The sequence below is a fragment of the Natator depressus genome, chromosome 23 (genome assembly GCF_965152275.1).
Source record: "Natator depressus isolate rNatDep1 chromosome 23, rNatDep2.hap1, whole genome shotgun sequence".
NCBI classification, from domain to species: Eukaryota; Metazoa; Chordata; order Testudines; family Cheloniidae; genus Natator; species Natator depressus.
Genome location: NC_134256.1, coordinates 2,756,831 through 2,770,707, shown reverse-complemented (window position 1 = coordinate 2,770,707; position 13,877 = coordinate 2,756,831). Strand labels below are relative to the sequence as shown.

At 69.1% G+C, this 13,877-nt stretch overlaps 1 protein-coding gene across 1 annotated transcript in view; it reads right to left on the bottom strand.

The window, feature by feature from the left end:
• The window catches only part of RYR1 (ryanodine receptor 1), a 94,675-nt gene that overhangs the window by 51,459 nt on the left and 29,339 nt on the right, over positions 1–13,877 (bottom strand). Inside the window, 15 exon segments of the mRNA XM_074937940.1 lie at positions 555–669; positions 2,172–2,445; positions 2,790–2,936; positions 3,160–3,271; positions 3,888–4,088; positions 5,225–6,026; positions 6,665–6,891; positions 7,236–7,322; positions 7,480–7,645; positions 9,259–9,419; positions 9,943–10,072; positions 10,416–10,783; positions 12,072–12,280; positions 12,625–12,799; positions 13,151–13,356. Of these exon segments, the coding sequence (XP_074794041.1) occupies positions 555–669; positions 2,172–2,445; positions 2,790–2,936; positions 3,160–3,271; positions 3,888–4,088; positions 5,225–6,026; positions 6,665–6,891; positions 7,236–7,322; positions 7,480–7,645; positions 9,259–9,419; positions 9,943–10,072; positions 10,416–10,783; positions 12,072–12,280; positions 12,625–12,799; positions 13,151–13,356 (3,380 nt within the window).

Sequence of the window (13,877 nt, the reverse complement as noted above, 5' to 3'; positions counted from 1 at the left end):
GGACATTCAACCCCGACACACACTTCCCTTCCCACCCACCCCATGATTGGACGCTGCTCAGAGGGGCAGGGAGGTGTGGGGCAGGCCCTATGGCAGAGCTGAGGGTGGGGAGCCCAGCGCTGGGAGAACACGGGGCTGTGGATCAGGGGGGAGGGCACTGGCAGCGAGGCAGGGGGACCCCACAGCTGAGGAGGGGGGTCCTGGCAGTGAAGCAGGGGGACCCCAGGGCCAGGGGGCGCCAGTGGTGAGGGGAACGCAGGGCCAGGGGGCACAGGGAGCCAGCAGTGAGGCAGGGGGCCCCAGGGCTGGGGGGTGCAGGGCACCAGCACAGCCTGGGGATCCCAGGGCTGGACCAGTGGGGTGTGGGGCACCGGCAGAGCAGGGGGACCCCAAGGCCAGGGGGCACCCCAGGGCTTTTCAGTCAAGCCTGGCTGTTCTGTGCAAGGACCTGCTCTAGGAATGGTTTGGGGGCAGGTTCTCCAGGGGGGTCCTGCTCCGACCTGGCGTGAAGTCGGGCTCACGGGGCCCCGCAAGCCGGGGGACCCTCCGCTCACCTTGGACTCGCCCCCTCCCAGCACGTTGACCATCACCTCCATGACTGTCTCGTGCATGCTCAGGGCTCGCATCAGATTGGGGTGCTGGTAGAAGACTTTGTTGTTCATGATGTTTCTGCAGAGGCAGGAGGGGACGGGGGATATGGACCCTGCGGCGCGGGCGGCACCGGGCTGGGCTTTAGCCACAGGCCCTTGCCACGCTGGGGGCTGAGTCACTGGTGAAGGGAGCGGGGGGGGGGGTCCTAGCACACACCTCCCCGCACCCCCCCCCCTCCACTGGCCTCTCATGATCGGGCACTGCTCAGAGGGAGCAGGGAGGTGTGGGGCAGGCCCTATGGCAGAGCTGGGGGCTGCGGATCAGGGGTGAGGGGCGCAGGCAGTGAGGAGACAGCAGAGCCAGGGCAGGGGTGGGCAGCGAGGGGGACCCCAGGGCCGGGGGGTGCAGGGTGCGGGCAGCGAGGGGGACCCCAGAGCCAGGGCAGGGGTGGGCAGCGAGGGGACCCCAGGGCCGGGGGGTGCAGGGTGCGGGCAGCGAGGGGGACCCCAGGGCCGGGGGGCGTGGGCAGTGAGGGGATCCCAGGGCCGGGGGGTGCAGGGTGCGGGCAGCGAGGGGGACCCCAGGGCCGGGGGGCGTGGGCAGTGAGGGGATCCCAGGGCCGGGGGGTGCAGGGTGCAGGCAGCGAGGGGGACCCCAGGGCCGGGGGGCGTGGGCAGCAAGGGGGACCCCAGGGCCGGGGGGTGCAGGGTGCGGGCAGCGAGGGGACCCCAGGGCTGGGGGGTGCAGGGTGCGGGCAGCGAGGGGATCCCAGGGCCGGGGGGTGCAGGGTGCGGGCAGCGAGGGGATCCCAGGGCCGGGGAGTGCAGGGTGCGGGCAGCGAGGGGGACCCCAGGGCCGGGGGGTGCAGGGTGCAGGCAGCGAGGGGGACCCCAGGGCCGGGGAGTGCAGGGTGCGGGCAGCGAGGGGATCCCAGGGCTGGGGGGGCGCGGGCAGCGAGGGGACCCCAGGGCCGGGGGGTGCAGGGTGCGGGCAGCGAGGGGGACCCCAGGGCCGGGGAGTGCAGGGTGCGGGCAGCGAGGGGGACCCCAGGGCCGGGGGGTGCAGGGTGCGGGCAGCGAGGGGGACCCCAGGGCCAGGGGGCGTGAGCAGTGAGGGGATCCCAGGGCCGGGGGGTGCAGGGTGCGGGCAGCGAGGGGATCCCAGGGCCGGGGGGGCGCGGGCAGCGAGGGGGACCCCAGGGCCGGGGGGTGCAGGGTGCGGGCAGCGAGGGGGACCCCAGGGCCGGGGAGTGCAGGGTGCGGGCAGCGAGGGGACCCCAGGGCTGGGGGGGCACGGGCAGCGAGGGGACCCCAGGGCTGGGGGGGCACAGGGTGCGGGCAGCGAGGGGGACCCCAGGGCTGGGGAGTGCAGGGTGCGGGCAGCGAGGGGATCCCAGGGCTGGGGGGGCACGGGCAGCGAGGGGGACCCCAGGGCCGGGGGGTGCAGGGTGCGGGCAGCGAGGGGGACCCCAGGGCCGGGGGGGCGCGGGCAGCGAGGGGGACCCCAGGGCCGGGGGGTGCAGGGCGCAGGCAGCGAGGGGGACCCCAGGGCCGGGGGGGCGCGGGCAGCGAGGGGGATACCCAATGCTCTGGATCATGAGGGTCTCCTCCTCCGGGCCCATCTGCACGATGAGCAGCGAGCGGATCTGGCCCAGGCTCTCGAGCAGGCTCATGGCGTCGCCCACGGAGACGGCGTTGATGGTGTAGGCCCGGGGCAGGGCGCGGAGCAGCTCCCCGATGGCGTCGTACTGCCGGTGCAGCAGGCTGAACATGACCCGCACCAGCGCCGGGCTCTGGATGAAGGACTCCTGCGCCCAGTGCACCATGGTGTGGGAGATCAGCTCCTGCAGCGTGCCTGGGGGCGGGGGCGGGGGGTCAGCGCCAGGGGGCTGGGGGTGGTGCCGGGGGCAGCGGCAGTGCCATGGGGCCTGGACCCCAAGACTGGGGCATCATGGGACCCACAGCTCAGGGGCCCTCTGCCAAGGGGGGCCTAAAACAAGAGGCTCGGAGGTCACTGGGGGTCCCCCCAGCATGACACCCCTGCATGGGGGGCCGTGCATGCCTGGCACCACCCCACGCACAGAGGGGATGCCATAGGTACCAGCTCACTGTCCCAGCCAGCCCCCTGGCCACTGCCCCCGCCCCCGCAGCCAGCACTCAGGCTCCCGCCCCAGCCCCCCCCCCCCCCCCCCGCCTCACTGGGTGCCGGCTCCTCCTCAGGGGGCAGCTCCTCCTCCAGCTCCTTCTTCTTCCGGAAGCTCAGCACCTTCTCCACCAGGGTCCTCAGCCGGCGCCGCAGGGACATGTCCTCCTCCTCCTCCTCCTCTCCCCCTTCGGCCTCGATGCCTGGGGGGACACGGCACGAATGGGCCCTGGGGGGCGACACCTGGCGGGATGAGTCCCTGGGGGTGGGGGGACACCCGGTGGGACGGGGCTCGGGGCACTGGGGATGGGGGGACACTCGGCAGGACGTGTCCCTGGGCACTGTGGGGAGGGGCACACCAGGCAGGATGGGGCCTGGGGCACGGGGGGGGGGCACACCCGGCAGGACGGGGCCCGGGGCCCTCACCACAGTGGCTCAGCAGGTCGGTGTGGAAGTCCAGCAGCTCGTCGCGGATGTCCTCGGGCACCAGGCACTCCTCCTCGTCCGCCCCGTGCTTGAAGTGCAGCAGCATGTTGATCTGGGGGTGGTGAGATGGTGAGGGGCGGGGAGCACGGGGAGAACGGGGGGGCCAGCAGACCAGGGCCGGGGCTGGACCTGCTGCTGCCCCAGCTCCTGGCCCCTTTGCCCCACAGGCTGGTCTAGCCCCTCGCCCCCTCCTCGCAACTCCCCCCGCCCACGTCCCTGCCCCACTGACGTCCTGAGGCTGGTCAGGGGCCGGTGGGGTGCCGGGACCGTCCAGGGGCCGGGGGGGTGATACCGGAAGCTGGAGTGTCTAAGGGAATTGCTTGTGTGACTTATGGTCAGCCAGTGGGGTGAGACCAAAGTCCTCTCTGGCTGGTTCGATTTGCCTCAATAGCGAAGGTAACCCAGCCCGGGGCTGACTGCCCTGCTCGAAGCAGTTGGTCCTGAATCGACTCTCTCCGTCGTGTCCCGCCAGAGACAGCGTCGTTACAGCCGGAGAGGGGCCAGGTGCCGTGCTGGGGTCAAGCCGGGGCCGGGGTCAGGTGAGGGGCCAGGCGGGGGGCCGGGTCTGGGCGAGGGTCCGGGCGGGGGGCCGGGCGAGGGGCCGGGTCTGGGCGAGGGTCCAGGCGGGGGGCCAGGGCCGGGCGAGGGGCCGGGGCCGGGCGCCGTACCTGTTCCTGCGGGGGCGAGCGGAACTCGCGGGTGCGCCGGGCGGTCTCGGCGGCCGACATGGTGAAGGCCTGCATGAGCTGCCCATAGCGCTGGCGCTGGTTGCTCTGCAGACGGTCCATGTAGCGCTCCGAGAAGGCGATGATCGCCTCCACCCGGTGCTGCAGCTCCCGGTCACAGAAATACTGCAGCAGGTTGCACATCTGGGGGGAGGAGGCCGTCAGTGCCGGGGGACAATGGGGAGGATGGGCTGTCAGTGCCGGGGGGTGGGGAGTACGGGGCAGGGATATGGCGGGGTGTGACGAAGTGGGACTGTTCTTAATGTTTCCTCTGAATAGTCTGGGGGTGCCTCAGTTTCCCCTGTGCAGTTCTTAAGTATCTAAGGGGTGGGATGAGGGTGTATGATCGTTGCAGAGCCCTAGAGGGCAGGTGTGTGCAGGGGTCTGGACACAGAGAATGGCCGACACCCTGTTTCCTGGCAACTGATGGCCTGGGCCCTTCCCCACTGCAAGGTGAGAGCTAAAGGGTTGGAGAACAAAGGAATCCGGTGACCTCCTGGCCCGGGAAAGGGACAAAGCCCAGGGGAGGAGGGGCTGGAGGGAGTTTCAGTTTGGGGCTGGCTGGGACATGGAGTGAAGGGCAGACGTGGTTCTCTGGCTCATTGCCCCCCAAAATGGACCCCGCTGAGGGGTCCAGTTCTCTGCACCTGCAAGCTCTGTGTTAGACCATGTTCCTGTCGTCTAATAAACCTCTGTTTTCCTGGCTGGCTGAGAGTCCCGTCTGACTGCAGAGTTGGGGGGCAGGACCCTCTGGCTTTCCCAGGACCCCGCGTGGGTGGACTGGCTGTGGGAAGCGCACAGAGGGGCAGAGGAGGCTGAATGCTCCGAGGTCAGACCCAGGAAGGTGGAAGCTGTGTGAGCTGTGTGTCCTGCAGACAGGCTGCTCACAGGAGGGCGACTGCCCCAGAGTCCTGACTGGCTTCATGGGGAGCAGTTCCAGAGCATCGCCCGGGGACTCTGTGACACAGGGAAGGACAGGCCACCTATGCTGTGGGGAGATGGGGAACCCCCAACTCCGTGTCATGGGGAGACAGGGGCAGGGATCCCCGGCTCCGTGCCGTGAGGAAATGGGGGGTGGGGTCAGGGATCCCCGCTCCGTGCCGTGAGGAGACGGGGGGTGGGGTCAGGGATCCCCGCTCCGTGCCGTGAGGAGACGGGGTCAGGGATCCCCGCTCCGTGCCGTGAGGAGACGGGGGTGGGGTCAGGGATCCCCGCTCCGTGCCGTGAGGAGACGGGGGTGGGGTCAGAGACCCCCCCACTCCACGCCACGGGTCTCTCACCTGCAGCTTGACTGACTCAGGCAGCTTCATCTGCAGCAGCCCCTCCTCCAGCCCCTCGGCCTCCTCCTCGCCGGCCTTGGCCCCGGCCTTCTCCCCCTGCTCCTCCTCCTCCTCCTCCGGCTTCTCCGCCTCGCCCCGCTCCTCCTCGGTGGGCTCCCCGAAGACGGCCGGCTCGATCATGCGCAGGATGTGCCGCACGTCCTCGTCCCCAAAGACGCCCATGATCAGCAGGGTGGAGACCAGCTTGAGGACGGGCACGAAGTGGAACTGGACGCTGCCGCCCACCGGGTCCCGGCTGTGCTGCCCGCCGTCCTGCACCGCCTCCGTCAGCATGGCCAGCGCCTTCAGCTTCAGGGCCTCCAGCGGCAGGGCGGGGCTCAGCTGGTACCGCTCGGGGCTGGTGCTGATGAAGCAGGGCGGGGCGAAGTGCAGGGGCGGGCGCAGGCAGGTGCTGGTGCCCACGCCGGGCAGGCCGGGCTTCCGGCTGCCCTCGGGGAAGAGCCGGATGCTCTTGGTGGCGTCCGTCATGGGCACGATGAACTCGTTGTTCATGGTGAGCCGGGCCCGCTTGGCCGACTCCAGGTGCATGCTCATGAGCAGGTCGTAGTAGCCGCTGCGCAGCGGGCCGGGCAGGTGGGGGCTCTCGATGGCGTACAGCAGCTGGGACTCGTCCACGTGGCTGCACAGGGCGTGGGCCACCCGGTTGTTGCCCAGGGCGCACACGGCGCAGTAGAGCTGCAGCGAGTGTTGCTGGAACGTCAGCAGGGCCAGCTGCTCCGACAGCTCCAGGATGTCGATGCACCTGCCGGGCGGGGAATGGGGCCCACAGGTTAGAGCAGGGGGGTGGGAGCCAGGACTCCTGGGCTCTGTCCCGAGCTCGGGGAGGGGAGTCGGGGGATTGGGAATCAGGACTCCTGGGTTCTATCCCCAGCTCTGCAAGAGGAGTTGGGTCTAGTGGTTAGAGCAGGGAGTTGGTGGGAATCAGGACTGCTGGGTTCTAATCCAGGGTCTGACAGTGAGACAATGAACCATCCTTGGAGAAAGTAATTTCCCCCCTCTCTGTGCTTCAGTTTACCGCTTCCTCCATCACTGAGATGCATCCATCGCTGAGTTGGGGCACGGCAGCTGTTTGTCAGCCACACAGCATACTTCTGACAGGGAGCCGGGTGCGGAAGGACAGAAGGGTCCCTGGAGGGGGGTGGGACCAGGAAAGCAGGGCCATTCCCTAGCTTGCACCGAGATTGCTCCCGAAGGCCTGACCCTCGTGGGACACTGACGGTGTGTGGACCGGCCACTGGGAAGTCATACAAGAGTTTATAGCTTACTATTGCTGCCACCTCATGGAGTCGGTCCCTAAGCTCCTAAACACAGAGATGGAGGTGACAGGGTTCCCCGCACTGGCTCTCTCCCCGGGGGCCTGTGCCAGGAGGCAGCGCTCACCGGCTCTCCTCGGGGATGTGCAAGGCCATCATGACCAGGGGGTCACCGCACTCCACCATCCAGCCGTGCCGGTCGCTGATGCGGGCTGTCTCCACGGCCAGGAACTCGTTGGGCACGCGGCTCCAGGTCACCGGCGTCAGCATCTGGATGACGAGGCGCGGTGGGCACTGCGGCTCGGGGTTCTTCCGCTCGCTGTGGAACATGGCGGCCGAGAGGGGCATGATGTTCTGCCAGGGGCAGAGAGAGGCCGAGAATCAGTGTCTGAGCTGGGAGAGAACCCAGGAGTCCTGGCTCCCAGACCCCCCCAGCTCTAACTCACCTGACCCCACTCCCCTCCCAAAGCCAGAATAGAACCCAGGAGTCCAAGACCCAATCCCTTGTTCTGACCTACTAGTCCCCACACAGAACAAGCAAAGTGACTGCGCTTAAATCTCAAAGCAAATCCCTTCCACACACTCATTGGCACCACCCGCCCAGCTGGGCCGGGGGGCAGGGCGGAGGACCCTCGATGTGCCGGGGGGCAGGGGCGGGGGAGCCCAGCTGTGCCGGAGGGTGGGGGCGAGGCACCTACCTTCATCTTGCCCAGCTCGAACTGGAAGACGTTCTGGCTCGTGGGAAGGACGAAGACGGCCGGGAAGAGCTTGGTGTTCGGCTCCACCTGGCCCAAACACAGGGAGTGAGACACGGCCCGGAGCCAGCGGGTCCCCGGGGCCTGTCCCCTCTAAGGGGCACCAGCTCCCAGGCCGGGCCAGGGCGCGGACCGGCTGGCCGTGGGCATGGGGGGGACCCCGGCCGTGCCCCGGGGGGCGGCTCACCTGGTAGAAGGTGTTGATCTCCTTGCCGTTGGCCGTGAAGGTCATGAGCCCCGTGGCCAGGTCCACCAGGCAGCCGAGCACCAGGTCCACGGTGCTGACCCGGGTCTGCTGCGCGCTGCTCACGAACTCCCCGCCCCACACCAGGTAGCAGTTGCTGCGCTTGATGCTGTCAGCAGAGGGGTGGGCCCAGGGGTAATTCACCCCTCTCCCCGGCCCCGCAGCCACCTACTCCCCACCCCCACGCGCCCTCCCCGGCTGGGCCCCTTGTCCCCCTGCCCCCCGAACTCCCCTGCCCCAGAGCCCCGGGGCCCCTCCTGCCGTGTGTCTGCAGGGCTCCAGGGCCGTGGCCCCTGCGCCCCACAGCCTCCAACCCCACAACCCCACCCTATGACCCCATGGCCCTGCCCCATGGCCTCCACGGCCTCCTCTACCACGGTCTCCTGTCCCATGGCCCCCACCCCACAATGCCATGGCCTTCTGACTGATATTCCCCATGGCTTCCCGTCCCACAACCCCATGGCCCTGCCCCACATCCCCCATGGCCCTGCCCCATGGCCTCCTATCCCATGGTCTCCTGTCCCATGGCCCCCAGTCCACAACGCCATGGCCTTCTGACTCATATCCCCAATGTCCTCCTGCCCCACATCCCCCATGGCCCTGCCACATGGCCTCCTATCCCATGGCCTCCTGTCCCACAACCCCATGGCCCTGCCCCACATCCTCCCTGGCCTTCTGTCCCATGGTCTCCTGCCCCACGACTCCCAGCCCACGTCCCCATGGTCTCCTGCCCCATGCTCTCCTACCCCTTACACCTGTGGGCCTTTCATCTCTCTGGCCCATGAACTCCACCCTGTGACCTCTGGCCCTTCTGCCCCATGGCCTCCCATGCCAGGGCCTTTCACCCCACATCCCCATGTGTGACGAAGCGGGACTGTTCTTAATGTTTTCCCTGAATATTGTGGGGGTGCCTCAGTTTCCCCCATGCAGTTCTTAAGTGTCTAGGTGGTGGGATAAGGATGTATGATCGTTGCAGAGCCCTAGAGGGCAGGAGTGTGCAGGGGTCTGGACACAGAGAATGGCCGACACCCTGTTTCCTGGCCACTGATGGCCTGGGCCCTTCCCCCCTGCAAGGTGAGAGCTAAAGGATTGGAGAACAAAGGAATCCGGTGACCTCCCGGCCGGGGAAAGGGACAAAGCCCAGAGGAGGAGGGGCTGGAGGGAGTTTCAGTTTGGGACTGGCTGGAGACATGGAGTGAAGGGCAGACGTGCTTGTCTGGCTCACTGCCCCCCAAAATGGACCCAGCTGAGGGGTCCTGTTCTCTGCACCTACAAGCTCTATGTTAGACCATGTTCCTGTCGTCTAATAAACCTCTGTGTTACTGGCTGGCTGAGAGTCCCGTCTGACTGCGAAGTTGGGGCGCAGGACCCTCTGGGATCCCCAGGAGCCCACCTGGGCGGACTCGCTGTGGGAAGCGCAGGGAGGGGCAGGGGAGGCTGGAGGCTCCGGGCTCAGCCCCAGGAAGGTGGAGCCGGGTGAGCTGTGTGTCCTGCAGACAGGCTGCTCCCCGAGAGGAGACTCCCCCAGAGTCCTGCCTGGCTTCGCGGGGAGCAGGTCCAGAGCATCGCCCAGGGACTCCGTGACACCCCCCCTCCTTGGCACCCACCCAGCCCTCGCCAGTTCAAGGCCCCAGAGGGCTGGCTGCCCCCTGCTCCCCAATGTGCCCCCCCCAGCCCCACGGTGCTCTGCAGCGGAGGCTGGCCGCGGCCGGCGCCCCTCACCTGTCGTGGATGTGGCCCTGGTCGTCGCCCATGGTGACGGTGACGGTGCGCACCTTGCTCAGGTCGAAGGTCATGTCATGCTGATGGTAGTCGGGGGTGACCCAGCCCACCCAGACGCAGGTGGGCTCCTGGCCCGCGAAGATCCGCACCGAGTGGTAGTACTGGGGGGGGGGCAGTGGAGGGGGCCGTCAGCCCGGCTGGCACTGCATCGGGGTCAGCACGGAGAGGGGAGAGCGCTCCCTGCTGAGCCCCCCTCTCCCAGCAGCAAGCACCCCCTAGCGCTGCATCAGGGTGAGCATGGACAGGGGAGAGCGCCCCCTGAGGAGCTCCCCCCCCCGAGCCTCCCCCCCCAGCAGCACAGCGCCCCCTACTGCTGCATCGGGGTCAGCACGAACAGGGGAGAGCGCCTCCTGCTGAGCCCCCCACCCCCCGACAGCACAGCGCCCCCTAGCACTGCATTGGGGTCAGCATGGACAGGGGGGAGCGCCCCCTGCTGAGCCTCCCCCCCAGGCAGCACACCGCCCCCTAGCACTGCATTGGGGTTAGCATGGACAGGGGAGAGCGTTCCCTGCTGAGCCCCCCACTCCGGTGGTGCCCCCTGCTGAGCCCCCCGCTCCCGGCAGCACAGCGCCCCCTAGCGCCGCCCTGGGCGGTGTGGCCAGCAGCCCCCGCGCGGCCCGGTACCGTGGTGGTGTTCATGATGATCTCGGGGTCGTCCCGGTCGTTGGGCACCACGTCTTCCTCCAGGCGCTGCACGGAGGGCACCGCCAGGGGCGCGGCGTTGAACGTGGCCTTCTTCGCCTTGAACAGGAAGCTGGGGGTGGATGAAGACAGGGGGAGCCGGCGGTGAGTGCCCACCCCCCTGAGACCGGTCAGCCCGGCCCAGCCAGGGCAAGAGCCTGTGTCTAGCGTGGGGCAGGCGGGCGCCGTGGGAGGCCCAGTCCCTGGGAACTGGGGGGATGGGCTCCGCTCGTTAGAGACCTGGGGGGATGGGCTCCGCTCATTAGAGACTTCCAATTCAGGTCAGAGGGGAACGGCCCCGTGCCCCATTCCCTGCCCCCCGGTCCCTGTCCTGGGGCTGGATCGGAGCCAGCGCCCCCTGGAGGGGAAAGGCCCCATATCCCATTCCCCGCCCCCCGTCTCCTAGAGGCTCTCACCCTCTCTTGATCTTGCTCTTCTCCGACGCCGCATCCTTCTCGTTCTCCGTCCTGGGGGGCTCCTTGGGGCCGGGCAGGGGCCCCCCCTGCTTCTCCTTCTCGGCCTCCTCGGCCTCCTTACGCCCGGCCGACTTCCGGAGCACCTCGAACTCGGAGTCGAGGTCCACGTCCTTGACGTCCTCCTCGGGGATGGTGAGGGCACGGGTGAGGGGCATGGCCCCCGCCGTGCATTTGAACTTCTCGTGGAACTCCACGGGCATGCTGAGCCGCAGGAAGAGCAGCTCGCTCACCGCGTTCTGCGAGCCGAAGGTCCGGTGCGTCAGCTTCAGGCAGGGCGGGTTGTCCACCGTGCCGTCGATGCGCGACACCTGGCCCCGGGGGGAGCGGAGGAGTCAGGAGGGGACGGCCCGGGTCGGGGGACGCCGAGACGGAGCGGGGAAGCGCTGGGGTGTTTTTAACCAGGCCGGGGCATGCCTCAGTTTCCGCGACAGGTTGCATTGTTACCCAGGGTGGGGAGGAGGACATTGCGGCGAAGAGATGCAGGCGTGGCTCACCTGGCCCAAGTGGGGAATCGCAGGAGACAAGGGCAAACCCAATGCCCGGGATGCTGGCACCTCGCCAGCCCTGGCACAGCGGGAGCTGGATTTCCCCCCCTTGCTGGGCACAGAGCCCAAAGGGAGAGGGTGGGAGCTCTCCCCTGGGAACTGACTCAGGAAGGGACAGGCAGGCAGTGCCTAACCTGCCGGTCTCTGTGCCACCCTCAGGACCTCCTGAGCCAGGGGGATGCTAAACCCCGCCTGGGTGCAGCTGCATGTCCGGGCTGGGTGCACGGGGCCCCGTAGAACGGTCGGGTCTCCCCCAGGGGCCGGCTCAGCTGGGCCCAGTGGGCAGAGCCACCAAGGGGAGCAGGCTGGCTGGAGCTGGAGTGGGGGGAGGGGGGCAGGGATGTGGCCTGCCCTGGGAGAAGGTGGGACCCCTCGGAAGATTCCTTCAAGAGCCTGCTCCGAAGCTGGGGCCATGGCCCCGACCCTGCAGATCTGGGAGAGATGGTGCAGAGTTGGGGCCTGCTTTGGAACAGGGGGGCAGGACTCCCGGAGCAGCCCCAAACCTGGCCCCCGTCAGGTCTCAAAAGAGAGGGGCTCCCCAGAGTGGGGCCCATGCTGTAAGCCAGGGAGCCCTTGGTGCCAGCTGACACTGGGGGGCAACAGGGGAGCACTGGCGTTCACAGCAGATATCGGCACTACGGTTTGCCGACGGGCAGCCCGTGAGGTCTGCACACCCACGGGTCCTACTGATGGAGGTAGCAGGCGCCCGGCTTCCCGGCGGCTCCCCCCTCCCCATGGGGCTCTGGGCCAAACCCCCGGCGGCTCCCCCATCGCACTTGACACCGGGCCAAACCCCCGGCGGCTCCCCCATCGCACTGGGCCGAGCCCCCTGGCAGCTCCCCCATCACACTGGGCACCGGGCCGAGCCCCCCGGCGGCCCCCTCCTCCCCACGGGGCTCCGGGCCAACCCCCCCCCCCGGCAGCTCCCCCATTGCACTGGGCCGAGCCCCCTGGCAGCTCCCCCATCGCACTGGGCACTGGGCCGAGCCCCCCGGCGGCTCCCCCCTCCCCACGGGGCTCCGGGCCGAGCCCCCCCACGGCTGGCCCTCACCTCGTAGTGGGGGTGCTCGGGCGGGATGGGGGAGAACTGCGGCAGGCTCTTGCTGAACCACATGCTGATGTCGCGCTTCATGTTGATGGCGAAGGGCTCGAAGCCCTCCTGCAGCCCGCAGATGGGGAAGAACCGCAGGCTGCTGACCTCCTGGCCCAGGTTCAGCCGCCCGACCTGGGCCAGGCCCAGGCTACACACCGGGAGGAAGCCTGCAAGACAGGGCGGGGCCCAGCAGGTCAGCACGGCCTAGCACGCCCCCGCACAGGGACAGCACTCTCCCCCCCCCGACAAGGCCGGCATGCCCCCCCGACACAGGGAGAAGGAGGGTGCAGAGAGGGGACATCAGACATGTCAGTGTCCATGCCAGGAACAAACCCCAGCCACCCTGGCACTCAGTCCCCCCTCCCCACCCCAGCCACTAGCCCCCACTCCCCTCCTAGAGCCGGGGAGAACCCAGGCATCCTGTCTCCCAGCCCCCCTGCTCTAACCACTAGCCCCCACTCCCCTCCCAGAGGCAGGGAGAACCCAGGCGTCCAGGCAGCCAGCCCCTCACCTTCTCCGATCTCGATGTCCTTGAAGGCCAGCTCAGAGCCCGAGTCGCTGATCAGCATCTCCCCGTTGAGCGTGAACATGATGTGGTTCTCGGTCAGGTCGATCATGCAGCCGACCACGTCGCCCGGCTGCCAGGAGCGGCCGAAGGGCTCGCTGCCGACGTGCCAGCGCTGGCCCTGGCGTGGGAGGGTGGGGTCAGCAGCTGGGAAAGGCACCGGGTCCAGGCTGGTGGCATGGGGAGCAATGGCCAGGGGCGGGCGGGAGGTGTTGGCCCAGCACAGCCAGAGGGTAACGCACCAAAGGGCAGGACCCAAGTGCGGGACGGGACGCCGGGCTAGATGGGCCCATGGGGGGACCCAGCCCGGAGTGGCAGGGAAGGGGGGATACAGGGCTAGGGCAGGCCATTGGTTTGATCCAGGTGGCGGGGGGACAACGGGCTGGGGGGGCCGGTGGGTGACCCGAGGGGCGGGCAGATACCAGGCTAGGGGGAGCCCTTTGGGGGGGGAGTCCAGTCCCCCCCCACTCACCCGGTGGCCGTTGAAGACGTAGGCGAGGTCGTCGGCCCCCAGCTCCACGTCGGGGCGCACGTCCGGCCGGGCCCAGCCCACGCGCATCTCGCCCGTGGTCACCGCCTCGAACTCGAAGTACCATCTCCCGGCCCGCACAGCGTAGCACTGCTCCGCCCGGAACACCCGAACCCGCTCCGAGCGCGCCGTGGGCACCCCCTGGGCCGCTGCGGGGCGAGGGCAGGGTCACCCCGCGCCCCAAGGACTGCCTGCCCCCCGGCCCCCCCATCCTCTATCCCCGCCCTCACACATCGCTCTCCTCCCCCGCACCTCACCACCCCCACACCTGCCCTTCCTACCAGCCCTGTACCCCACACCACTCAACCACCCTCCCTACGGGGGGGAAGGGGCCCCAGGGGAGCAGAGGGGACAAGAGGAGCCGGGGGGAGGGCAGGAGTGGGGAAGAGGAAGGGGCTACAGGGGAGGAGAGGAGGGGGGCCCTGGGGAGGGCAGGAGGGGCCCCAAGGGGCGATGAGATGGGGGACAGGAGGGGGCCTCAGGGGGAGCAGAGGGGAGAAGGGGCGGCCTAGGAGAGGTCCAGAGGAGGAGTCCTAGGGGAGGGCAGCAGGAGGGGCCCCGGAGGGAGGATAGAAGGAGGGGCCCCAGGGGAGGGCAGGAGGGTCCAGAAGAGGAGCCCTGGGGGAGGAGAGAAGGAGAGGCCCCGGGGGAGGGGCCCGGGGTAGGGGCT